The 27998-nt window shown below is 42.7% G+C and overlaps 1 protein-coding gene across 1 annotated transcript; it reads left to right on the top strand.

Annotated features, from left to right (window-relative positions):
• The first annotated feature begins 1 nt into the window (after position 1).
• LOC133634201 (probable aminopeptidase NPEPL1) lies at positions 2 to 27998 on the top strand. Its single transcript, XM_062027322.1, has 12 exons — positions 2 to 240; positions 5543 to 5728; positions 5818 to 5988; positions 12621 to 12710; positions 12792 to 12873; positions 14039 to 14181; positions 14253 to 14330; positions 14388 to 14488; positions 24111 to 24234; positions 24301 to 24477; positions 24544 to 24654; positions 27774 to 27998. The coding sequence occupies exons 1-12, from the start codon at positions 91 to 93 to the stop codon at positions 27930 to 27932; spliced, it is 1572 nt and encodes a 523-aa protein (XP_061883306.1). The 5' UTR covers positions 2 to 90; the 3' UTR covers positions 27933 to 27998.

Genomic DNA, 27998 nt, shown 5'->3' on the forward strand with positions numbered 1-27998 from the left:
TGACATCATTCTCGGCTTCCGTCGCCGGCATTGCTTCCGCGGTCGAAGCGTCAGCTAACCAGCTAGCCGCCGTGTTAGCAACTTCCAAAGATGGCGAACGTGGTTTTGGAGTACAAGGCGTCAGCCGGCGACTCTGACCCCCAGACGCGCCCGATTCTGATTGTCGGACAGCATTCGAACCTGCAGCAAGTGGACTGGGGCCAAGTAAAAGGAAAACTCAAGCCGGTTGTCAGTAAAGAGGTAAAGATCACGTGCTCTAAAGCGTATCGGTTCTAGCTAGCACCGCCGCTAGCAAGATGACTGTGACAGCCCATATACATGATTTTATTTATTAATTAATTAGACGTCATTTTTTTATTAAAATCATAACATATGATTTTAAAAAATATTGCAAAATAAAGGCGTTTTTTTTTCGAAATAGGAAAATGTGTGAGTCGTTTGGATGCTTGTGTAACAAAGTGTGATCAAAGAGTTGTAATCATTACACCATTTTTTATCTTCGCCTCAAAGTACACACACAGGCTTTCTTTTATTACTTAAGAGTTCAAACAAAATCTTAATCTGGATTAGTCATCTGGTTTCTTCAAGATCCGTCCATCCATCCATCTTCTTCCGCTTATTTGAGGTTGGGTCGCGGGGGCAGCAGCCTAAGCAGGGAAGCCCAGACTACCCTCTCCCCAGCCACTTCGTCCAGCTCCTTCCGGGGGATCCCGAGGCGTTCCCAGGCCAGCCGGGAGACATAGTCTTCCCAACGTGTCCTGGGTCTTCCCCGTGGCCTCCTACCGGTCGGACGTGCCTTAAAAACCTCCCTAGGGAGGCGTTCGGGTGGCATCCTGACCAGATGCCCGAACCACCCCACCTGGCTCCTGTTGCTTCAAGATGTAATTCCTAATCTTACTTCTGCACGTCTTCCAATTTCCGTATACAGTGGTACCTCAATTTACGATCTTAATCGGTTCTGGGATGGAGCTCTTATCTCAAAACACTTGTATCTCAAATCAACGTCTCCCATTAAAATGAATTAAAATCAATTTATTTGGTGATCAACCTTTCCAACACAGCACACTTTTGTAACATGCCTTTTATAAAGAAAAATCCACTTTTTGTATGAAAACTCTACAAAATAATTGTATAAAGTAATGTAATAATAATGAACATAATTTTCCTTGGAAGGTGGACTTAAACGATACCTACTTCCAGCTGCTTCTCCGTCAAACACATAATCTGCAGCTTTTCTATATTTTCATGGATCCATCCATTTTCTACCGCTTGTCCCTTTCGGGGTCGTGGGGGGTGCTTGACCCTATCTCAGCTGCATCCGGGCGGAAGGTGGTGTACACCCTGTACAAGTGCTACACAGAAAGCTCCCGAGCTCGGGATTGAACTCAGGACCTTCGTATTGTGAGGCACATGCACTAACCCCTGTAACACCGTGCTGCCCATATATATATATATATATATATATATATATATATATATATATATATATATATATATATATATATATATATATATATATATATATATATATATATATATATATATATATTCATATTTTCATGGATAAACAATGAAAAAAACCATGACGTTCCCCTTTTAAACACAGGGCAGGGTTGCAGGTTCGATCCCCGCTTCTGCCACCCTAGTCCGTTGTGTCCTTGGGCAAGACACTCTACCCACCTGCTCCCAATGCCACCCACACTGGTTTAAATGTAACGTAGATATTGGGTTTCACAATGTAAAGCGCTTTGAGTCACTTGAGAAAAGCGCTATATAAATGTAATTCACTTCACAAAACAATTTGGCCAAATAAGATGAAGTCTACGAGCTCGGTTCTTCTCCAACAACACGTGGTTTAGTGCAACGATTTTGCCAACAAAAATAAATAGGAGTGATACCCCTGACATCTAAGACACAAGCTTTGTGCCTCACTGGCAACTCGGCGTGCTGTCACATTGCAGCCTGTGTTCAATGTTATTGGAACACTGACAAAGTTCAATAATGGCACAAGTAACCATCCCAGTAAACAAAAGGCAAAATGTTATAACGAGTTGTGGCAACGGTTCTTACTCATGGTTTTACAGAATACTACTAATAATGCTAATGTTCCATTTCGGCATGGTGATGAGTTATTTCCACATACAAGAATGGCTTCTGGAGTGGAGGGCCGTGCGCTTCACGGGGCTGTTCCTTGCCGCCGTGGTTGTGAAAGTGCTTGATTTGATATGCAGCGCAGCCTGCTTTTTAAATGTTGACATTGCAGACGATAACCTTTACTTACTCTCACAGCCAAAACCATTATTGTGATTAAAATGTTATTAATTTTGCAGCCATAATGGGTTCTTTTGTCTCTGATGTGCTCATCAGTCTGAGGAGTAATTGTCTATTTCTTTATTCAAACAGTTACCCAGTATCACCTTTGTGTGTCGCCCAAGTGTCCACAGCATGTAGAACTGTGCCATGCCAGCCATGAAGATGTCGTTAACCACTGCACATTTCCACGTTAAGCTCACTCTTGATACATCTTAATTTTGCCGTGAAAAGTTTGTACGTCAACAATTAGCCGTGTCTCAAAACACTTAAATTGAGGTACCACTGTGGTTCTATCACTAAATCGTTGAAAGCATGATACCATATATATCTCTAGCTTAAAAGTAACTAAGGTTTGCTTGTAATTTTGTATAATCATGTGTAGTGATGTATACTGACTACCGGTATTATTTGGTACCGGTTCCATGAGGTCCACCAGTCCATGAGGACCTTGAAGATTCTGGACTAACGATACAGCTTTCGGTATTTTTTGTTCCAGCTGACCGACATTATTATGACATGCTGTCACAATGAGTTCAGCTGTCACTGCTACAAATTAAAATCAGCTTTGAATCCTGACAAATATGGAAGCAACACCACACAAAAGTTTGTACCACAACAATATTTCCTCCTCAAAAGTTTCTTTAAAGTCATGCACGCTGTGTCGGTAAGTGAACGCACTTTACTCACGGCGAGTTCTGACTGCGTTTTATCAACCGTCATCCTAGCGATCCATTAATACACAGGCCAATTTTAATACACTCAAAAAAGTGAAACATTTAGGAATATTATAGTCCGAATGCAGCTGGGATAGCCACCCCAAAAGGGAAAAAGCGGTAGAAAATGGATGGATGGATAGTAAGTATACAATAATATAATCATTTTTGAATGTCCACAAGGGGGTGGCCACAGGGTTCAAGATTCTGGACTAACGCTACATTTATTTATAGTATTTTTTGTTCCAGCTGACCAACGTAATTATGACAAGCTGTCACAATGAGTTCAGCTGTCGCTGCTACACATTAAAATCAGCTTTGAATAATGACAAATAAGGAAGCAACACCACACAAAAGTTTGTACCACAACAATATTTCCTCCTCAAAAGTTTCTTTAAAGTCGTGAACGCACTTCACTCATGGCTAGCCTTGCCTGCGTTTTATAAACCGTTAACCTCATAATCCATTAATCCACAGGCCAATATTAAAATGGATGGATGGATAATAAGTGTATAATATTTTATTTTATTATTTTATATTTTAATGTCCACAAGGGGGTGCCACGGAGTTCAATATTAGGACCCCCTCTGTTCATCAAGTATATTAAGGAATTTGGACAAAATGTGTCTGATGCCAACATGCATTTTTACACTGATGACACAATAATTGACTGTTTTGGTTCGAACCCTGCTAAAGCTGTAGAATCTCTGCAGATGTGGTCCAGCACACACTTCTGCAGCTAAAACGAGTCCCTCAATGCTGAAAAGACAAAACTAATGTTTAGTTAAGTTAAGTTAAAGTACCAATGATTGTCACACACACAAACTGGGTGTGGTGAAATTTGTCCTCTGCATTTGACCCATCCCCTTGCTCACCCCCTGGGAGGTGAGGGGAGCTGGGGGCAACAGCGGTACCGCGCCCGGGAATCATTTTTGGTGATTTAACTCCCAATTTCAACCCTTGATGCTGAGTGCCAAGCAGGGAGGTAATGGGTCCCATTTTTATAGTCTTTGGTATGACTCGGCCGGGGTTTGAACTCACAACCTACCGATCTCAGGGCGGACACTCTAACCACTAGGCCACTGAGTAGGTGATGGAAGGTTCCTCAAATTATCCATAAATTGGCGTTGAAGCGATATAGCATGTGCTGTGACTGATGGGCCATGGTTGCTGTCTGACGTCACTCCATGGCGCCGTGTTTTTGTGTCTCTAAAACACCTTGCTTAAATGTGTTTCAGTTCCTTCTGTCTCTTGACTACAAACTAGACGATTGGGCATTACATTTGCTCACTGAGTCTTTTTATTTTTATAATACACACACACATACTTCAGTAGCTGTCAATATGGTTTCCGGTCCGTCATTCAAGTACGTCTGTTTGCAACATAAACACAAAACATTTCCTACTGTTAGAAAATGCACACCCACATAACATGGTAATTGATAGTATTGATGTATATTTTTGATATATCATGTAAAAGGTCTGTGGTCTGCACATGCACATATATAACGATTTTCAGCAGAGTAATTGTAATGAATAGAAACACAGTGATGGATCTTTGTGGTCTTTACAAGATGATGACATAACTGCATTTCACCTTGTACTCCACACATAGTTGACTTGTTTAAGACTTAAAAACCGCTGTGGATTAAAGACTTCCCTGCTCTCCATCATTTTGGAGGTTTTCACCCTCTTGTGCTAATTTACAGTGGGGGCAAAAAAGTATTTAGTCAGCCACCAATTGTGCAAGTTCTCCCACTTAAAAATATGTAATTTTCATCATAGGTACACTTCAACTATGAGAGACAGAATGGGGGGGAAATAATACAGGAATTCACATTATAGGATTTTTAATGAATTCATTGGTAAATTCCTCTGTAAAATAAGTATTTGGTCACCTACAAACAAGCAAGATTTCTGGCTTTCACTGACCTGTAACTTCTTCTTGAAGAGACTCCTCTGTCCTCCACTCGTTGTCTGTATTAATGGCACCTGTTTGGCCTCCTTATCAGTATAAAAGAGGAAAAGAACCATATGGACTGTTATAGGCTTAAAGTTCAAAAGCCAGCATCTGTGATGGTATGGGGGTGTATTAGTGCCCAGGGCATGGGTAACTTACACATCTGTGAAGGCACCATTAATGCTGAAAGGTACATACAGGTTTTGGAGCAACATATGTTGCCATCCAAGCAACGTCTTTTTCATGGACGCCCCTGCTTATTTCAGCAAGACAATTAACTGTGGGAGCAATTATTAGTAAATGGGAGACATACAAGACCACTGATAATCTCCTTCCATCTGGGGCTCCAAGCAAGAGCTCACCCCGTGGGGTCAAAATGATCAAAAAATCCCAGAATCCCACTGTGAATGCTAATTAAAATACATTTTTTCACATCTTTATTTCCACATATCGTACCGAGAAATGCCGGTATTGTACCGATAAGCTCTTAACGATATACATTCCTAATCACGTGATCAGCAATGTGCTGGTAATCCACAAACGGTGTGTTCTTTCAGATCTGGCAGGCGGCTCTCAACACTTTGAGCCCCAAACCCACAGACAACTGCCCTCTGTACCTCAACTATGCGGCGGTGGCTGCGCTTCCTTCTCGGGTCAGCCGGCACAACAGCCCATCTTCTGCCAACTTCATCTCCCGCCTGGTGCGCTCCTGCCTGCCTGGAGGCAACAACCGCTGCATCCTGGTCAGTGCCCGCCCCACTATCTCGCAAATATGACTTGTCCAGTTGAAGGAGCGTGTGTGAAACAACACGACTGACTTTTTCTTGTTTAGATGGTGTGTGAACGCTCAGACGTGTTTGCGTCAGCCTGCGCCATTTCCCGAGCGTTCCCCATCTTCTCTCGTCGTTCCACATCTTCCCGCAAGGCAGAGAAGAAGCACGTTGTCGTGGAGTTTGTGATTGTCGGCCAGGACAGCAACCCTCTAGATGAAGCCGAGCTTGAGGTACCGACTGACCCACGCTGTTCTTTTTACACTGACTGGACTTCCTGGGCCATTCATTTATTTACTGTCAGTAGGTTGCAGTCTGTGGGCACCTCACCATTCAATTAATAAACAATTATTGATGCATGTATAATTTATATGTATATATATATATATATATTAGGGCTGGGCGATATGGCCTTTTTTTAATATCTCAATATTTTTAGGCCATATCGCAATACACGATATATATCTCGATATTTTGCCTTAGCCTTGAATGAACACTTGATACATATAATCACAGCAGTATGATGATTCTATGTGTCTACATTAAAACATTCTTGTTCATACTGCATTAATATATGCTCATTTGAAACTTCCATGCAGAGAGGGAAATCACAACTAAGTCAATTGACCAACACTGTATTTATTAAACAGTTATTAAGCAGTGGCACAAACATTCATGTAATTTCCAAAACAGAAAGTGCAAAATTGTCAGTAATTTTAAAACAAGCTATTAGTGCACTTTTGTGCATGATGTCACTAAGATGACAAATTAATACAACATTAAATTAAAGTGCACTTTTTGTACAGAACGCCACTGTAATAGTTTAAAACAAATAAAGTGCACTTTTGTACATGATGTCACACAAGATATTTCAATAACTGTCAAATAAAAATGAGCTGCATATTAGGAAATCAAATAGTGTATGTCTTTCACTATGTGGTAGGTTCCTGCGGACGTTATCTCTTTTGTTGTTGACTATTTTTTTCATACGGTGTTGATCTGGAAATGTTTGCCTCGGCATTTTGATGGTGTGGGCGTGTGGCACCGAACAGAGATGTTGGCATGCGGAGTAAGCACTCTACATTCTCTAGCAGGTGACTTTTCAAATGATGCTACATATTAGCAGTAATGCTACTTTTTGTAGCAATGCTTTTTCCCCACACTTGACAAGTCTGTTCGACATATTCCCACTTGAAGCCAAACCACCGCCAGACGATGGACCTCCTGCTGTTTTTCTTGGGAATTAATTCTTCCTTCATTTGTTACCAGATTTGCACCTTCTTTCTCTCGTATTACCACTCGCACCACAGCTAACTTTAACCATGCTGCTACCTCTCTGCTGCGCGAAGGCGTATACGTATTTGACGTATGACGTGACAGTATGTGACGTACGTATGTAAGAAGGTGCGCTCGCTGTCTGTGAGAAGGACAGACAAGAAAGAGTGGGAAGAGCCTGTAGTGTAATGTCCGCAGCTAAAAGCAACTGCGTGAGAACGTATACTCGAATATCACGATATAGTAATTTTCTATATCGCACAGAGACAAACCCGCGATATATCGCGTATATCGATATATCGCCCAGCCCTAATACATATATATATAGAGAGAGAGAGATGCAGTTTTGCATTTCTTTGTTTCACCAAATCTACAAAACCAGTGAAGTTGGCACATTGTGTAAATGGTAGATAAAAACAGAATACAATGAATTGCAAATTATTTTCAACTTATATTCTATTGAATAGACTGCAAAAACAAGATACTTAACGTTCAAACTGGTAAACTTTGTTATTTTTTGTAAATATTAACTCCTTTGGAATTTGATGCCTGCAACATGTTTCAAAAAAGCTGGCACCAGTGGCAAGAAAGACTGATAAAGTTGAGGAATGCTCATCAAACACTTATTTGGAACATCCCACAGGTGAACAGGCTAATTGGGAACAGGTGGGTGCCATGATTGGGTATAAGAGCAGCTTCCATGAAATGCTCCGTCATTCACCAACAAGGATGGGGTGAGGGTCACCACTTTGTCAACAAATGCGTGAGCAAATTGTCCAACAGTTTAAGAACAACATTTCTCAACCAGCTATTGCAAGGAATTTAGGGATTTCACCATCTACGGTCAGAGAATCTGGAGAAATCCCTGCACGTAAGCGGCAAGGCCGAAACCCACATTGAATGCCCGTAACCTTCGATCCCTCAGGCGGTACTGCATCAAAAAGTGACTTCGGTGTGTAAAGGATATCACCACATGGGCTCAGGAACACTTCAGAAAACCACTGTCAGTAACTACAGTGTGTTGCTACATCTGTAACTGCAAGTTAAAACTCTACTATGCAAAGCCATTTATCAACAACACCCAGAAACACTTCGCTTGACCCAAGCTCATCTAAGATGAACTGATGCAAAGTGGAAAAGTGTTCTGTGGTCTGACGAGTCCACATTTTAAATTGTTTTTTGAAACTGTGGACCAAAGAGGAAAAGAACCATATGGACTGTTATAGGCTTAAAGTTCAAAAGCCAGCATCTGTGATGGTATGGGTGTGTATTAGTACCCAAGACATGGGTAACTTCCACATCTGTGAAGACACCATTAATTCTGAAAGGTACATACAGGTTTTGAAACGACATATGTTGCCATCCAAGCAATGTTATCACGGACGCCCCTGCTTATTTCAGCAAGACAATGCCAAGCCACATGTTACAACAGCGTGGCTTCATAGTAAAAGAGTGCGGGTACTAGACTGGCCTGCCTGTAGTCCAGACCTGTCTCCCATTGAAAATGTGTGGCGCAATATGAAGCCTAAAATACCACAACGGAGACCCCCGGACTGTTGAACAACTTAAGCTGTACATCAAGCAAGAATGGGAAATAATTCCACCTGAAAAGCTTCAGAAATGTGTCTCCTCAGTTCCCAAATGTTTACTGAGTTTTGTTAAAAGGGAAGGCCATGTAACACAGTGGTAAAAATGCTGCCATTAAATTCTAAGTTAATGATTATTTGCAAAAAATAACAGTTTAGCAGTTCAAACATTAAAGGCCTACTGAAATGAATTTTTTTTATTTAAACGGGGATAGCAGATCTATTCTATGTGTCATACTTGATCATTTCGCGATATTGCCATATTTTTGCTGAAAGGATTTAGTATAGAACAACGACGATAAAGATTGCAACTTTTGGTATCTGATAAAAAAAAGGCTTGCCCCTACCGGAAGTAGCGTGACGTAGTCAGTTGAACATATACGCAAAGTTCCCTATTGTTTACAATGATGGCCGCATGAAGTGAGAGAGATTCGGACCGAGAAAGCGACAATTTCCCCATTAATTTGAGCGAGGATGAAAGATTTGTGGATGAGTAAAGTGCAAGTGAAGGACTAGTGGGGAGTTGAAGCTATTCAGATAGGGAAGATGCTGTGAGAGCCGGGGGTGACCTGATATTCAGCTGGGAATGACTACAACAGTAAATAAACACAAGACATATATATACTCTATTAGCCACAACACAACCAGGCTTATATTTAATATGCCACAAATTAATCCTGCATAAAAACACCTGCGTGTTTGTTATGCTAGCTCCTAGCTCCTCTGCTAGCTCCTAGCTCCATAGAACACGCCAATACAATACAAACACCTGATCAACACACACAATCACTCAGCCCAAAAGACCGTTTACCTAACCCAAGGTTCATAAAGCTTATATATTTTTAAAAAGTTACGTACGTGACGCGCACATACGGTCAAGTTATCGAATGTTTAGCAGCCAAGGCTGCATACTCACGGTACCTGATATTCAGCTGGGAATGACTACAACAGTAAATAAACACAAGACATATATGTACTCTATTAGCCACAACACAACCAGGCTTATATTTAATATGCCACAAATTAATCCTGCATAATAACACCTGCGTGTTTGTTATGCTAGCTCCTAGCTCATCTGCTAGCTCCTAGCTCCATAGAACACGCCAATACAATTCAAACACATGATCAACACACACAATCACTCAGCCCAAAAGACCGTTCACCTAACCCAAGGTTCATAAAGCTTATATATTTTAAAAAAGTTACGTACATACGCAAAAAAAAGCCAAAGCTGCATACTCACAGTAGCACGTCTGCGTCTTTGTCATCCAAATCAAAGTAATCCTGGTAAGAGTCTGTGTTGTCCCAGTTCCCTACAGGCGTCTGTGTATCCAAATCAAAAGTCCTCCTGGTTAGAGTCTCTGTTATCCGAGTTCTTCCATCTTGACTGCATCTTTCGGGAATGTAAACAAAGAAGCGCCGGCTGTGTACTGTTGTGGCTGACTACGTTCGAAAAATACGTCCATTTCGCACCGACAACTTTCTTCTTTGCTTGCTTGGCTTCCTTCTCCATAATGCAATGAACATGATTGAAACAGATTCACGAACACAGATGTCCAGAATACTGTGGAATTATGAAATGAAAACAGAGCTTTTTCATATCGGCTTCAATGTGGAAGGCATACCCGTGTTCGCCGGGCTACGTCACACGCATACGTCATCCTCAGAGGCGTTTCGAACCGGAAGTTTAGCGGCAAATTTAAAATGTCACTTTATAAGTTAACCCGGCCGTATTGGCATGTGTTATAATGTTAAGATTTCATCATTGATATATAAACTATCAGACTGCGTGGTCGGTAGTAGTGGGTTTCAGTAGGCCTTTAAGTCTTATGTCTTTGCAGTCTATTAAATTGAATATAAGTTGAAAAGGATTTGCAAATCATTGTATTCTGTTTTTATTTACCATTTACACAACGTGCCAACTTCACTGCTTTTGGGTTTTGTAAATTTATGACTTGCAACTTTTAAAAGCAGTGCATTTGTCAGAAGAAATTCCCAACTATTTATCAACACTGCCCTAAAATGAAGGAGCTGGTGGGATCTCTCAGTGAGGTGGCTCGCTGCAGTCAGCCAAGTTTTAGAACTGTCAGCATTAGAGCTGGGCGATATATGGAATATACTCGATATATCGCGGGTTTGAAAAGGACTATATCGTGATAGTCGAGTATATGTTCTCACACAGTTGCTTTTAGCTGCGGGCATTACACTACAGGCGTTTCTCACTCTTTCTTGCCTCTCCTTCTCACAGAGACATAAAACAAGCGCACCTTCTTACATACGTCACATACTGTCGCACGTGCAACGTCACACGCTCTCGCCGAGCAGAGAGGTAGCGGCACGGGTAAAGTTAGCTGTGATGCTAGCGGTGTGAGTGGTAAAACGAGAGAAAGAAAGATGCAAATCTGGTAACAAATGGAGTACGAATAATTAATTCCCAGGAAAAACAACACGGGGTCCATCGTCTGGCGGTGGTTTGGCTTCAAGCGGGAAGATGTTGAACAGACAACCGTAATATGTCAAGTATGCTGCAAAAGCGTTGCTACAAAAAGTAGCAATACTGCTAATTTGTAGCATCATTTGAAAAGTCACCCGCTAGAGAATGAAGAGTGCTTGAAACTCTGCATGTCAACATCTCCGTTCGGTGCCACACCCACAAAATGCTGAAGCAACCATTTCCAGATCAACACCGTATGAAAAAGATAGTCAACAACAGAAGGAGATAACGTCCGCAGTAACCTACCACATAGCGAAGGACATACACTATTTGATTTCATATTATGCAGCTCATTTTTATTTGACAGTTATTGAAATATCTTGTGTGACATCATGCACAAAAGTGCACTTTATGTGTTTTAAACTATTGTAGTGGTGTTCTGTACAAAAAGTGCACTTTAATTTAGTGTTGTTTTGATATGTCATCTTAGTGACATCATGCACAAAAGTGCACTAATAGCTTGTTTTAAAATGTCTCTGACAATCTTGCACTTTCTGTTTTGGAAATGACATGAATGTTTGTGCCACTGCTTAATAACTGTTTAATAAATACAGTTTTGCTAAATTGACTTAGTTGTGATTTACCTCTCTGCATGAAAGTTTAAAATGAGCATATATTAATGCAGTATGAACAAGAATGTTTTAATGTAGACACATAGAATCATCATACTGCTGTGATTATATGCATCAAGTGTTCATTCAAGGCTAAGGCAAAATATCGAGATATATATCGTGTATCGTGACATGGCCTAAAAATATTGAGATACTAATAAAAGGCCATATTGCCCAGCCCTAGTCTGCTTTATTTATTTTAAATACATTGATTATTGACGTCTACGAATCAGGTTTACAGTCGTCCATGTCTGAATCTAAAAATCCCCCACCTCTAGTCAGTACCAAGCATCTATTGAGGATAAAGTCAATCTTTTCCATATACCGTCCCAGCCCTAGTAATAATAATAATAATAGATTAGATTTATATAGCGCTTTTCGAGACACTCAAAGCGCTTCACAGAGAAGTGAGAAGCCATCATTCATTCACACCTGGTGGTGGTAAGCTACTTTTGTAGCCACAGCTGCCCTGGGGTAGACTGACAGAAGCGTACGGCCCCTCCGACCACCACCTATCATTCATCATTCATTCACCAGTGTGAGCGGCACTGGGGGCAAGGGTGAAGTGTCCTGCCCAAGGACACAACGACAGCAGACTTCGATGGTAAGAGACTGGGAGCGAACCTGCAACCCTCAGGTTTCTGGCACGGCTGTTCTACCCACTATGCCATGCCGCCCCTAGTACGGATATTTAGTAGCATTAGTACATAGAGATTAGATCAATATTTACATTTTTGTCATTTTGAGGGCAAAACCCAAATGATTTATTGGTAGCAATATTAGTCTTTGCTTGTATTTAGTTGGTGTGCGTTAGCCATTGTGTTGTACGTAGCTTTCATTAGCACAAATACATCATTGATATGAACCAGGACAGGGAGTGAATCTATTCCTGTCTTCAGTGTCTCTCCAACGCTGCAGACGGAGTGCGACTGGCCGCTCGTATCGTAGACACGCCGTGTAACGAGATGAACACGGACCACTTCCTAAATGTGAGCGTTTGACAATAAATCCGCACAATGATGTCTGTGTTGCCGTGTATGACAACAATGGACTCTCCACTTGTGTTTCAGGAAATCAAAGCAGTGGGAAGTCAACTCGGAATACCACCCGTCATCATTCAGGGAGAGGAACTGAAAGAAAAAGGCTTTGGAGGTACAATGCATCCGGAAATTATTCAAAAATGGCATAAATTCATTTTTGTACTCAAAATTCTACACACAATACCCCATAATGACAGGACAACCGTCTCTGCAGCATTTCACCAATCAGGCCTGTATGGTAGAGCGACCAGACGGAAGCCATTTCTTAGTCAAACATTTGCACCTGAAAGACTCTCAGACCACGAGAAACTAAAATCTCTGGTCTGATGAGACAAAGATTGAAGTCTTTGGCGTGAATGTTTGGAGGAACCAGGCACCGCTCATCACCTGGCCAATACCATCCCTACAGTGAAGCATGGTGGTGGCAGCATCATGCTGTGGGGGTGCTTTTCAGCGGCAGGAACTGGGAGACTAGTCAGGATAGAGGGAAAGATGAATGCAGCAATGTACAAAGACATCCTAAATGAAAAGCAACGCTTCCCATCCAACCTAATGGAGCTGGAGAGGTGCTGCAAAAAGGAATGGTTGAAAGTGCCCAAAGATAGGTGTGCCAAGTTTGTGGCATCGTATTCAAAAAGACTTGAGGCTGGAATTGCTGCCAAAGGTGCATCAACTAAGTAGTGAACAAAGGCTTTGAATACTTATGTACGTGTGATTGTTTACCATACCAACTTTATTTATAAAGCCCCTTAAAAACAACCACAGTTGAAAAACAAAGGGCTCTACACCACAAACAAGTGAACACACAAAAAGCTGAAAAATACAGCCAAAGGACAGACTAAAATATAGTACTTTTATAATACTTATAAAGTATAGTATGTTATAGTAATATTATAATACTAATATAATATTAATTTTAATGAATGTGTAAAAATGTTTTTAAAAACACTTTCACATTGTTAGTTTGGGGTATTCTGTGTATAATTTTGAGGGCGTGGGGGCATGTGAGTAACACAGCTTAGCAGAAAGGATCACTGGTTATTACTACTAACCTACTCTACTTATCAGTTTTTTTTAAATATTAAATACTGGTATCATGTGTATATGTTGCATATGCTGATGTATTTCTGTTGTAGTTGTTATATATATATATATATATATATATATATATATATATATATATCGGTCGATCCCTATTGCACAGGCTGTTTAGCGCCTGGTATTTGGATCTTCGTAGATCAGGCCCTAAGTGTAATATTTGTGTATGTGCAATTTAGGTATTTACGGGGTTGGCAAGGCGGCTGAGCATCCTCCTGCATTAGCCATCTTGAGCCACACACCAGAGGGCGCCACCCAAACCATCGCATGGGTGGGCAAAGGTATTGTGTACGACACTGGAGGACTCAGCATCAAGGGAAAGGTGGGTTTCTTCTCCTGGCACACACCTAGAAGCACAAATGTGTTCTCATCCAGCCATCGTTTCTGCTCCAGACCACAATGCCAGGCATGAAGAGGGACTGCGGCGGGGCGGCCGCCATCTTGGGAGCCTTTCAAGCCACCGTCAAACAGGTGAGCTCCTGGCGCCAAGCGAGTGTTTGGAGGTGAACCCTTGCTCTCCCGCCTCAGGGCTTCAAGGACAACCTGCACGCCGTCTTCTGCCTGGCAGAGAACGCAGTGGGACCTGCGGCCACACGGCCCGATGACATCCACACACTCTACTCTGGAAAGTGAGTCACTACTCCAGTGTTTTTCAACCACTGTGCCGCAGCACACTAGTGTGCCATGGGAGATTATCTAGTTTCACCTATTTGGGCGAAATATATTTTTTGCAAACCAGTAATTATAGTCTGCAAATTATGTGTTGTTATTGAGTGCTTTGTGCTGTCAGAGCTCGGCAGAATAACCGTGTAATACCCATCCATATCAGTAGGTGGCTAATTGCTTTGTAAATGACGGGAACAGCAGGAGGCAACGTGCAGGTCAAAAAGTATCTAATGCTTAAACCAAAAATAAACAAAAGGTGAGTGCCCCTAAGAAAAAGCTTTGAAGCTTAGGGAAGGCTATGCGAAACAAAACTAAAACTGAACTGGCTACAAAGTAAACAAAAACAGAATGCTGGACGACAGCAAAGACTTACTGTGGAGCAAAGACAGCGTCCACAATGTACATCCGAACATGACATGACAATCAACAATGTCCCCACAAAGAAGGATAAAAACAACTGAAATATTCTTGATTGCTCAAACAAAGTAGATGCGGGAAATATCGCTCAAAGGAAGACATGAAACTGCTACAGGAAAATACCAAAAAAAGAGAGAAAAAGCCACCAAATTAGAAATGGTCACAGCTGATGAGGTGTTTAAAAAATTGAGCGCGCTCCACCCTAACAAGGCCACCGGCCTTGATAATATTCCCTCCAGATTCCTCAGGGACTCTGCCTCCATCATTGCCCCGATCATCACGCACATAATAAACCTATCAATTACACAAGGCCAAGTACCAAAAGATTTTAAGATAGCAAGAGTAACTCCCCTCTTTAAAAAAGGAAGCAAATTGGAACCTGGCAACTACCGACCTGTTTCTATTCTCAGTTCCATTTCGAAAGTAATGGAGAAAATAGTTTATGAACAGGTCGATAGTTACCTTGCCACTAATAAACTCATGTACAAATTCCAATCCGGCTTCAGAACTAACCCCTCCACTGACACATGCCTTCTCTATCTGACCGACCACATCAAACATGAGGTGGACGCGGGCAAATACTGCGGCATGGTCATGCTGGACCTTCAGAAGGCCTTTGACACCGTTAACCACGTCATACTGTTGGATAAGCTCAGAGCAATCGGATTTAACAAAACCTCATGGAGCTGGATGCAATCTTACATGGAGGGGAGGGAGCAGGTGGTAGAGGTAAACGGCACCGTGTCCCCCCCCCCTCTCTGTGAGCTGTGGAGTCCCCCAAGGCAGTATATTGGGACCTTTACTGTTCCTAATATACATAAACGACATGTCATCGGCATGCGACTGTGAATTGTTTTTGTTTGCGGATGACTCTGCCCTGCTGGTATCCGGCAAGGACAAGTCACAGGTGGAGAAAATCCTCAGTGCTGAGCTGTGTAGAACTTGCACCTGGCTCGCTGACAACAAGCTATCCATACACTTGGGTAAAACAGAATCCATCCTGTTTGGGTCCCACATCAACCTTAAGAAAGTCAATGACTTCACCATAAAAGTAGGTGACATTGTTATCACCAGGAAAGATGAGGTCACCTACCTAGGTTCCATTCTAGAGGCTAACCTTTCCTGTGATAAAATGGCAACCCAGGTAATCAAAAAGGTTAACCAACGAATGAGATTTCTCTACAGAATTTCCTCTCTGGTCAACAAAAGCACCTTGAGGATTCTGGCGGGAACTCTCGTTCAACCCTTTTTCGATTACGCGTGCACCTCCTGGTACCCCAGCACCTCCAAAACCCTCAAATCTAAACTCCAAACATCTCAGAACAAGCTAGTCAGGTTACTTCTAGACCTCCACCCCAGATCCCACCTCACTCCTACCCACTTCTCTAAAGTGGGCTGGCTCAAGGTGGAGGACAGAGTTAAACAACTTGCACTGAGCCTAGTCTATAAAATCCGTTACACCTCCCTGATACCGAAGTACATGTCAAACTACTTCCTTAACGTAAATGACCGCCATAACCACAACACCAGGGGGAGCTCCACTAACCACGTTAAACCCAGATTCCGAACTAACAAAGGTCTTAACTCATTCTCTTTCTATGCCACATCAATGTGGAATGCGCTCCCAACAGGTATAAAAGAAAGGGCATCTCTAGCCTCCTTCAAAACCGCAATAAAAGTTCACCTCCAGGCAGCTACAACCCTAAACTAACACCCTCCCCGGATTGCTAATAATCCAATGTAAACAATCAAATGCAGATACTTTTTCTTATGCCTTCTGATCTCTCTCTCTCTCTCTCTCTCTCTCTCTCTCTATGTCCACTACTTGATGTCCATATCCTACCCCCCCCCCCTCCACACCCCTGATTGTAAATAATGTTAATAATTCAATGTGATTATCTTGTGTGATGACTGTATTATGATGATAGTATATATGATAGTATATATCTGTATCATGAATCAATTTAAGTGGACCCCGACTTAAACAAGTTGAAAAACTTATTCGGGTGTTACCATTTAGTGGTCAATTGTACGGAATATGTACTTCACTGTGCAACCTACTAATAAAAGTCTCAATCAATCAATCAATCAAACCAAAATAGGAGCGCAAGACAAGAACTAAAACACTACACAGCAAGAAACTCCAAATAAGTCACGGTGTGATGTGACAGGTGGTGACAGTACACCTACTTTGAGACAAGAGCTATATTGATGCATGGTTGGTTATGGTTTAAAGTCGTATTCAACAATTTTTACTGTCAACTGAGTTTCATTTTTTAATGCTTTCTTCTGGTGGTGTGCCTCCGCATTTTTTCAATGCAAAAAATGTGCCTTGGCTCAAAAAAGGTTGAAAAACTGCTCTACTTGGTAACCTTTCACTTGATTATGTTGGGCTCCTAACTGATCTTCTATCACCAGCACAGTGGAACCTCCTTTTTACCAAGGCCTGTTTGCCACCTTTATGTCGTGCCAAATATTCATTCATTCATAGGGTTGTGACGGTTTTGCAGATACTGCGGTATTACGGTTTCAAACTCTTCTCAATGATGCCATGACGGTATCACACCAAAACTAGATGTGTCATTCTTTTTCTGTCTTTTACTTTGGCGGCTCTGAAAACAAACTACATCTCCCAGTATCCTCTGCGCAGAGTCGGTCCGCCATGTCAGGGCGTGAAGCGAAAGAGGAAGCAGGAAGTGAAGTGTGTTCTGAGGAAATAAGGAGTTTTTTTTCTAAATCTATTCATAACTTTTTGAGTGATGTTGCTAAGAGACCAACAAACCCTGGTCAAAACACAACCTCTGTGGCGGCGTTAGGAAAACGTCACGTTGGTCTGGAGCGTTCCAACACATAACAGACTGTTTGTGTTCACTTACAGTACGTGTGTTTATTCTAAACATTCCTCACACTTCAATACAACATTTTTAAGTCTTTTTAAAAAAATGTTTTACATATACCACAACAATTTCGTACTGTGATATCGTACCGTGAGATTTTGATACTTATGCCCCTATTTATTAATTTTGCTTGCCGCTTGCAGCCAGTTCCTTCGACGTGTTTATTTCCACAATTGTCGCACCTTGCGTCGGTCAGAGCTGAGTCAGTCCGTCTTAAAGATCACTTTGTGTGATCGGAAACACTCTATATGTGTCCAAACTCTCACAGTCTCGCTGTGTAGCTTCTGGTTGCTAGAAAAAACACTTTAGGTAGCGTTTTAGCTAGTTAGCCGTCGACTTGCAGCACTTTCAGTTTGAGGATTTTATCAGCAAAAGGGGGATTTGTTCCTTAGCATGTCTTTAATTGTGATGAGACCGAAAAAGATGCCACCGCAGACCTTTATTACAGCGAAGGAGAATGCACTACCGGGAGACATGTCCATGAAGGATCACCTCACACTGCTAGTTTGTGCTAACGCTAGCGGCAACTATGTCAAGTCACTGCTTGTTTATCACTCTGAAACTCCCAGAGTGTTCAACAATACCACAAATATTTGCATACACAAGGTAACATGATTTTCCTTTTTTTGTTTTTTCTTGTAGCAACATGGCGGTTAACGTTTTAGAACGCACCAGTAAGACTTGTGTTGACATGTAAACTTGCTGTAATGTTGTGGTTCTTTGGATGAAAAGCTTGGCATTGTCTTGCTGAAATAAGCAGGGGCGTCCATGATAACGTTGCTTGGATGGCAACATATGTTGCTCCAAAACCTGTATGTAGCTTTCAGCATTAATGGCATCTTCACAGATGTGTAAGTTACCCATGTCTTGGGCACTAATACACCCCATACCATCACAGATGCTGGCTTTTCAACTTTGCGCCTATAACAATCCGGATGGTTCTTTTCCTCTTTGGTCCGGAGGACACGACGTCCACAGTTTCCAAAAACAATTTCAAATGTGGACTCGTCCGACCACAGAACACTTTTGCACTTTGTATCAGTCCATCTTAGATGAGCTCAGGCCCAGCGAAGCCGACGGCGTTTCTGGGTGTTTTTGATAAACGGTTTTCGCCTTGCATAGGAGAGTTTTAACTTGCACTTACAGATGTAGCGACCAACTGTAGTTACTGACAGTGGGTTTCTGAAGTGTTCCTGAGCCCATGTGGTGATATCCTTTACACACTGATGTCGCTTGTTGATGCAGTACAACCTGAGGGATCGAAGGTCACGGGCTTAGCTGCTTACGTGCAGTGATTTCTCCAGATTCTCTGAACCCTTTGATGATATTACGGACCGTAGTTGGTGAAATTCCGAAATTCCTTGCAATAGCTGGTTGAGAAAGGTTTTTCTTAAACTGTTCAACAATTTGCTCATGCATTTGTTGACAAAGTGGTGACCCTCGCCCCATCCTTGTTTGTGAATGACTGAGCATTTCATGGAATCTACTTTTATACCCAATCATGGCACCCACCTGTTCCCAATTTGCCTATTCACCTGTGGGATGTTCCAAATAAGTGTTTGATGAGCATTCCTCAACTTTATCAGTATTTATTGCCACCTTTCCCAACTTCTTTGTCACGTGTTGCTGGCATCAAATTCTAAAGTTAATGATTATTTGCACAAAAAAAAATGTTTATCAGTTTGAACATCAAATATGTTGTCTTTGTAGCATATTCAACTGAATATGGGTTGAAAATGATTTGCAAATCATTGTATTCCGTTTATATTTACATCTAACACAATTTCCCAACTCATATGGAAACAGGGTTTGTATGATCCTGTAACTACTTGGTATCGGATCGAAACCTAAATGTGTGGTGTCATCCAAAACTAATGTAAAGTATCAAACAAGAGAAGAATAAGTGATTATTACATTTTAACAGAAGTGTAGATAGAACATGTTGAAACAGAAAATAAGCAGATATTAACAGTAAATGAACAAGTGGAATAATAATAAATTTTTACAGTTTGTCCCTTATAATGTTGACAAAATAATAGAATATAAATGACACAATATGTTACTGCATACGTCAGCAGACTAATTAGGAGTCTTTGTTTACTTACTTTTAAAAGACAAGTTGTCTAGTATGTTCACTATTTTATTTAAGGACTAAATTGCAATAATAAACATATGTTTAAAGGCCTACTGAAACCCACTACTAGCGACCACGCAGTCTGATAGTTTATATATCAATGATGAAATCTTAACATTGAAACACATGCCAATACGGCCGGCTTAACTTATAAAGTGCAATTTTAAAATTCCCGCCACACTTCCGGTTGAAAAACTCCTTTGGATATGATTTATGCGCGTGACGTCACAAAATCCACGGAAGTGGTTGGACCCCGTCGAACCCGATACAAAAACCTCTTGTTTTCTTCGACAAAATCCACAGTATTCTGGACATCTGTGTTGGTGAATCTTTTGCAATTTGTTTAATGAACAATGGAGGCTGCAAAGAAGAACGTTGTAGGTGGGATCGATCGGTGTATTAGCGGCTAAGTACAATACTTACAGCAACACAACAAGGACTAGCAGACGCCTAGCCGATGCTAGCCGCCAAACCCACGGATGAAGTCCTTCGTCGCGCCGTCGATCGCTGGAATGCAGGTGAGCACGGCTGTTGATGGGAAGATGAGGGCTGGCTGGCGTAGGTGGAGCGCTAATGTTTTTATCATAGTCCTGTGAGGTCCGGTTGCTAAGTTGCTAAATTAGCCTTAGCGTCGTTAGCAACAGCATTGTTAAGCCTTACCAGGCTGAGAATTTTTAACCGTGTAGTTACATGTACATGGTTTAATAGTATTGTTGATCTTCTGTCTATCCTTCCAGTCAGGGGTTTATTTCTTTTGTTTCTATCTGCATTTGAGAACGATGCTATCACGTTAGCTCAGTAGCTAAGTGTGTCACCGATGTATTGTCGTGGAGATAAAAGTCACTTTAAATGTCCATTTCGTGTGCTCGACTCTCATTTTCAAGAGGATATAGTATCCGAGGTGGTTTAAAATACAAATCCGTGATCCACAATAGAAAAAGGAGAGAGTGTGGAATCCAATGAGCCAGCTTGTACCTAAGTTACGGTCAGAGCGAAAAAAGATACGTCCATCACTGCCTCTCTAATCCTTCACTGTAACGTTCCTCATCTACGAATCTTTCATCCTCGCTCAAATTAATGGGGTAATCGTCGCTTTCTCGGTCCGAATCTCTCTCGCTCCATTGTAAACAAAGGAAAATTGTGAGGAATATTACCTCCTGTGACGTCACGCTACTTCCGGTACAGGCAAGGCTTTTTTTTTATCAGCGAGCAAAAGTTGCGAACTTTATCGTCGATTTTCTCTACTAAATCCTTTCAGAAAAAATATGGCAATATCGCGAAATTATCAAGTATGACACATAGAATGGATCTTCTATTCCCGTTTAAATAAAAAAAATTCATTTCAGTAGGCCTTTAATGTACCCTAACATTTTTTGTTCAAATAAAGCCATTAATGACATTTTTTGTGGTCCCCTTTATTTAGAAAAGTATCAAAATACATTTTGGTACCGGTTTATATACGTATATATAGAGTGTCTTCAAAGTGTGCAGTTTTTTCTACTAAAATAGGGACTTTAGTCGAGGCTGGAACCAATTATTCATGTTTCCATTGATTCTCATGAGGAACTCTGCTTCACTATACAAACCTTTTGGTTTACGAATCCTGTTTAAGAACCAATTAAGTTGGTAAATGGAGGTCCGCTGTATTAGAACTCCTCTGGTGTGTGTGTTGAACGGTGACACGTGTTTGTGTGTGTGTGTGTGTGTGTGTGTGTTGAACGGTGACACGTGTTTGTGTGTGTGTGTGTGTGTGTTGAACGCTGACACGTGTGTGTGTGTGTGTGTGTGTGTGTGTTGAACGGTGACACGTGTTTGTGTGTGTGTGTGTGTGTTGAACGGTGACACGTGTTTGTGTGTGTGTGTGTGTTGAACGCTGACACGTGTGTGTGTGTGTGTGTGTGTGTGTGTGTGTGTGTGTGTGTGTTGAACGCTGACACGTGTGTGTGTGTGTGTGTGTTGAACGGTGACCGTGTGTGTGTGTGTGTATGTTGAATGGTGACTGTGTGTGTGTGTGTGTGTGTGTTGAACGGTGACCGTGTGTGTGTGTGTGTGTGTGTGTTGAACGGTGACACGTGTTTGTGTGTGTGTGTGTGTGTGTTGAACGGTGACCGTGTGTGTGTGTGTGTTGAACGGTGACCGTGTGTGTGTATGTTGAATGGTGACTGTGTGTGTGTGTGTGTGTGTTGAACGGTGACCGTGTGTGTGTGTGTGTGTGTGTGTTGAACGGTGACACGTGTTTGTGTGTGTGTGTGTGTGTGTGTGTGTGTGTGTGTGTGTGTTGAACGCTGACACGTGTGTGTGTGTGTGTGTGTGTGTTGAACGGTGACCGTGTGTGTGTGTTGAATGGTGACTGTGTGTGTTGAACGGTGACCGTGTGTGTGTGTTGAATGGTGTGTGTGTGTGTGTGTTGAACGGTGACACGTGTGTGTGTGTGTGTGTGTGTGTGTGTGTGTGTGTGTGTGTGTGTGTGTTGAACGGTGACACGTGTTTGTGTGTGTGTGTATAAGTGTGTGTGTGTTGAACGGTAACCGTGTGTGTGTTGAACGGTAACTGTAAGTGTGTGTGTGTGTTGAACGGTGACACGTGTGTGTGTGTGTGTGTGTGTGTGTGTTGAACGGTGACTTGTGTGTGTGTGTTGAACGGTGACTTGTGTGTGTGTGTGTGTTGAACGGTGACATGTGTGTGTGTTGAACGGTGACTTGTGTGTGTTAGTTGAACGGTGACAGGTGTGTGTGTGTTGAACGGTGATGTGTATGTGTGTGTTGAATGGTGACGTGTGTGTGTTGAACGGTGACACGTGTGTGTGTGTTGAACGGTGACGTGTGTGTGTGCGTCTGTGTGTGTGTGTGTGTTGAACGGTGACTGTGTGTGTGTGTTGAATGGTGACTGTGTGTGTGTGTGTGTGTTGAACGGTGACCGTGTGTGTGTGTTGAATGGTGACTGTGTGTGTGTGTGTTGAACGGTGACCGTGTGTGTGTGTTGAATGGTGTGTGTGTGTGTGTGTGTGTGTTGAACGGTGACACGTGTTTGTGTGTGTGTGTGTATAAGTGTGTGTGTGTGTGTGTTGAACGGTAACCGTGTGTGTGTTGAACGGTAACTGTAAGTGTGTGCGTGTGTGTTGAACGGTGACACGTGTGTGTGTGTTGAATGGTGACACGTGTGTGTGTGTGTCTGTGTGTGTGTGTGTTGAACGGTGACTTGTGTGTGTGTGTGTTAGTTGAACGGTGACAGGTGTGTGTGTGTTGAACGGTGACTTGTGTGTGTGTGTGTGTGTGTTGAACAGTGACACGTGTGTGTGTGTTGAACGGTGACTTGTGTGTGTTAGTTGAACGGTGACAGGTGTGTGTGTGTTGAACGGTGACATGTGTGTGTGTTGAACGGTGACACGTGTGTGTGTGTTGAACGGTGACGTGTGTGTGTGCGTCTGTGTGTTGAACGGTGACACGTGTGTGTGTTGAATGGTGACGTGTGTGTGTGCGTCTGTGTGTGTGTGTGTTGAACGGTGACACGTGTGTGTGTGTTGAACGGTGACGTGTGTGTGTGTGTGTGTGTGTGTGTGTGTTGAACGGTGACACGTGTTTGTGTGTTGAACGGTGACGTGTGTGCGTGTGTGTGTGTGTTGAACGGTGACACGTGTGTGTGTGTTGAACGGTGACGTGAGTGTGTGCGTCTGTGTGTGTGTGTGTTGAACGGTGACGTGTGTGTGTGTGTTGAACGGTGACACGTGTTTGTGCGTGTGTGTGTGTGTTGAACGGTGACACGTGTGTGTGTGTGTGTGTTGAACGGTGACACGTGTGTGTGCGTGTTGAACAGTGACATGTGTGTTGAACGCTGACACGTGTGTGTTGAACAGTGACGTGTGTGTGTGTGCATTGATCGGTGACACGTGTGTGTGTGTGTGTTGAACGATGACACGTGTGTGTGTGTGTGTTGAACGGTGACACGTGTGTGTGTGTTAAACAGTGGTGTGTGTGTGTGTGTGTGTGTGTTGAACGGTGACACGTGTGTGTGTGTTGAACAGTGGTGTGTGCGTGTGTTGAACAGTGACGTGTGTGTGTGTGTTGAACGGTGACACGTGTGTGTGTGTTGAACAGTGACGTGCGTGTGTGTGTTAAACGCTGTGACGTGTGCGACCAGGACGGTGGAGATCAACAACACGGACGCGGAGGGAAGGCTCGTGCTGGCTGATGGTGTGGTGTACGCCAGCAAAGACCTGTCAGCTGACATCATCGTGGACATGGCCACTCTCACTGGTGCTCAGGTAACCTTCTTCTTCTTCTTCTTCTTCAGCCAAATGTGTTGATGTGCCACCTGCTGTGTCGGTCAGGGCATCTCCACCGGAAAGCACCACGCAGCCGTCATGACCAACAGCGAGCCCTGGGAGATGGCGTGTGTGCGTGCCGGGCGCAGCAGCGGCGACCTGGCCCACCCTCTGGTCTACTGTCCCGAGCTGCACTTCAGCGAGTTCGCCTCCGCGATCGCCGACATGAAGAACTCCGTGGCGGTAAGGAAGGTTTGACTTGGTGGTTCCACCATGTTGGACTGAATTCTGCTTCTGTTTCCTGGTCAGGACCGAGAGAACGCTCAAAGTTCCTGCGCCGGTCTTTTCATCGTCTCCCACTTGGGCTTCGACTGGCCCGGTGTTTGGGTCCATGTTGACATCGCCTCTCCAGTCCACGTGGTCAGTACCTGCAGCACTCACCTGTGTACTGGCCTGAATTAACCACTGATGTCATAATAATACAAACCCCGTTTCCATACAAACCCCGTTTCCATATTAGTTGGGAAATTGTGTTAGATGTAAATATAAACGGAATACAATGATTTGCAAATCATTTTCAACCCATATTCAGTTGAATATGCTACAAAGACAACATATTTGATGTTCAAACTGATAAACTATATATTTTTTTGCAAATATTCATTAACTTTAGAATTTGATGCCAGCAACACGTGACAAAGAAGTTGGGATAGGTGGCAATAAATACTGATAAAGTTGAGGAATGCTCATCAAACACTTATTTGGAACATCCCACAGGTGAACAGGCAAATTGGGAACAGGTGGGTGCCATGATTGGGTATAAAAGTAGATTCCATGAAATGCTCAGTCATTCACAAACAAGGATGGGGCGAGGGTCACCACTTTGTCAACAAATGGGTGAGCAAATTGTTGAACAGTTTAAGAAAAACCTTTCTCAACCAGCTATTGCAAGGAATTTAGGGACTTCACCATCTACGGTCCGTAATATCATCAAAGGGTTCAGAGAATCTGGAGAAATCACTGCACGTAAGCAGCTAAGCCCGTGACCTTCCATCCCTCAGGCTGTACTGCATCAACAAGCGACATCAGTGTGTAAAGGATATCACCACATGGGCTCAGGAACACTTCAGAAACCCACTGTCAGTAACTACAGTTGGTCGCTACATCTGTAAGTGCAAGTTAAAACTCTCCTATGCAAGGCGAAAACCGTTTATCAACAACACCCAGAAATGCCGTCGGCTCCGCTGGGCCTGAGCTCATCTAAGATGGACTGATACAAAGTGGAAAAGTGTTCTGTGGTCTGACGAGTCCACATTTCAAATTGTTTTTGGAAACTGTGGACGTTGTGTCCTCCGGACCAAAGAGGAAAAGAATTGTTATAGGCGCAAAGTTGAAAAGCCAGCATCTGTGATGGTATGGGGGTGTATTAGTGCCCAAGACATGGGTAACTTACACAACTGTGAAGGCGCCATTAATGCTGAAAGGTACATACAGGTTTTGGAGCAACATATGTTGCCATCCAAGCAACGTTATCATGGACGCCCCTGCTTATTTCAGCAAGACAATGCCAAGCCACGTGTTACATCAACGTGCCTTCATAGTAAAAGAGTGCCGGTACTAGACTGGCCTGCCTGTAGTCCAGACCTGTCTCCCATTAATAATGTGTGGCGCATTATGAAGCCTAAAATACCACAACGGAGACCCCCGGACTGTTGAACAACTTAAGCTGTATATCAAGCAAGAATGGGAAAGAATTCCACCTGAGAAGCTTAAAAAATGTGTCTCCTCAGTTCCTAAACGTTTACTGAGTGTTGTTAAAAGGAAAGGCCATGTAACACAGTGGTGAACATGCCCTTTCCCAACTACTTTGGCACGTGTTGCAGTCATGAAATTCTAAGTTAATTATTATTTGCAAAAAAAAAATAACGTTTTTCATTGTATTCCGTTTATATTTACATCTAACACAATTTCCCAACTCATATGGAAACGGGGTTTGTACAAGTATACCCTTTCACATATTACATTTCTCCTATATTTTAACATTCTAACCTACAGAGCACACCGGTATTTAAGCCACACCCACTACATTTGGAAGAAAATTTTACATATATTAGTCGCAGATACGGGGCAGCACGGTGGCAGAGGGGTTAGTGCGTCTGCCTCACAATACGAAGGTCCTGAGTAGTCGTGAGTTCAATCCCGGGCTCTGGATCTTTCTGTGTGGAGTTTGCATGTTCTCCCCGTGACTGCGTGGGTTCCCTCCGGGTACTCCGGCTTCCTCCCACCTCCAAAGACATGCACCTGGGGATAGGTTGATTGGCAACACTAAATTGGCCCTAGTGTGTGAATGTGAGTGTGAATGTTGTCTGTCTATCTGTGTTGGCCCTGCGATGAGGTGGCGACTTGTCCAGGGTGTACCCCGCCTTCCGCCCGATTGTAACTGAGATAGGCTCCAGCACACCCTGCGACCCCGAAGGGAATAAGCGGTAGAAATGGATGGATGGATGGTCGCAGATACATTTGTGGCCAAAAGTTTACATACACTTGTAAAGAACATAATGTCATGGCTGTCTTGAGTTTCCAATACTTTCTACAACTCTTTTTTTATGTGATAGTGATTGGAGCACATACTTGTTGGTCACAAAAAAACATTCATGAAGTTTGGTTCTTTTATGAATTTATTATGGATCTACTGAAAATGTGAGCAAATCTGCTGGGTCAAAAGTATACATACAGCAATGTTAATATTTGCTTACATGTCCTTTGGCAAGTTTCACTGCAATAAGGCACTTTTGGTAGCCATCCACAAGCTTCTGGCAAGCTTCTGCTTGAAATTTTTGACCACTCCTCTTGACAATATTGGTGCAGTTCCGCTAAATTTGTTGGTTTTCTGACATGGACTTGTTTCTTCAGCATTGTCCACACATTTAAGTCAGGACTTTGGGAAGGCCATTCTAAAACCTTCATTCTAGCCTGATTTAGCCATTCATTTACCACTTTTGACGTGTGTTTGGGGTCATTGTCCTGTTGGAACACCCAACTGCGCCCAAGACCCAACCTCCGGGCTGATGAATTTAGGTTGTCCTGAAGAATTTGGAGGTAATCCTCCTTTTTCACTGTCCCGTTTACTCTCTATAAAGCACCAGTTCCATTGGCAGCAAAACAGGCCCAGATCATAATACTACCACCACCATGCTTGACGGTAGGTTTGGTGTTCCTGGGATTAAAGGCCTCACCTTTTCTCCTCCAAACATATTGCTGGGTATTGTGGCCAAACAGCTAAATTTTTATTTCATCTGACCACAGAACTTTCCTCCAGAAGGTCCATGTGATGTCTGCAGATTTGCTCACATTTTCAGTAGACCCATAATAAATTCATAAAAGAACCAAACTTCATGAATATGGGCGTGTGGGATATGATATGAGCGTGTTGGATATGATATGGGTGTGTGGGATAGAATATGGGCGTGCGGGATAGAATATGGGCGTGCGGGATATGATATGGGCGTGTGGTCGTCTGACTCTTCTTTCCCTGGCAGGGCGAGCGAGCCACAGGCTTCGGTGTGGCTTTGCTGCTGGCCTTGTTTGGTCAGGCCTCTGATGACTCCATGTTGAATGGTGTGTCTCCTCTGGGTGCTGCCAGCGGTGCGTCAGAAGAGCAAATGGAGAGGGACTGCAAAAGGAGAAGATTGGTGTAGAAGTCAAGTTGTGGACCACATGAAGCAATTAGAAAGTGCATCAACCTTCTGGAATAAAAGAAATAC

Source organism: Entelurus aequoreus, linkage group LG01, assembly GCF_033978785.1.
Source record: "Entelurus aequoreus isolate RoL-2023_Sb linkage group LG01, RoL_Eaeq_v1.1, whole genome shotgun sequence".
NCBI classification, from domain to species: domain Eukaryota; kingdom Metazoa; phylum Chordata; class Actinopteri; order Syngnathiformes; family Syngnathidae; genus Entelurus; species Entelurus aequoreus.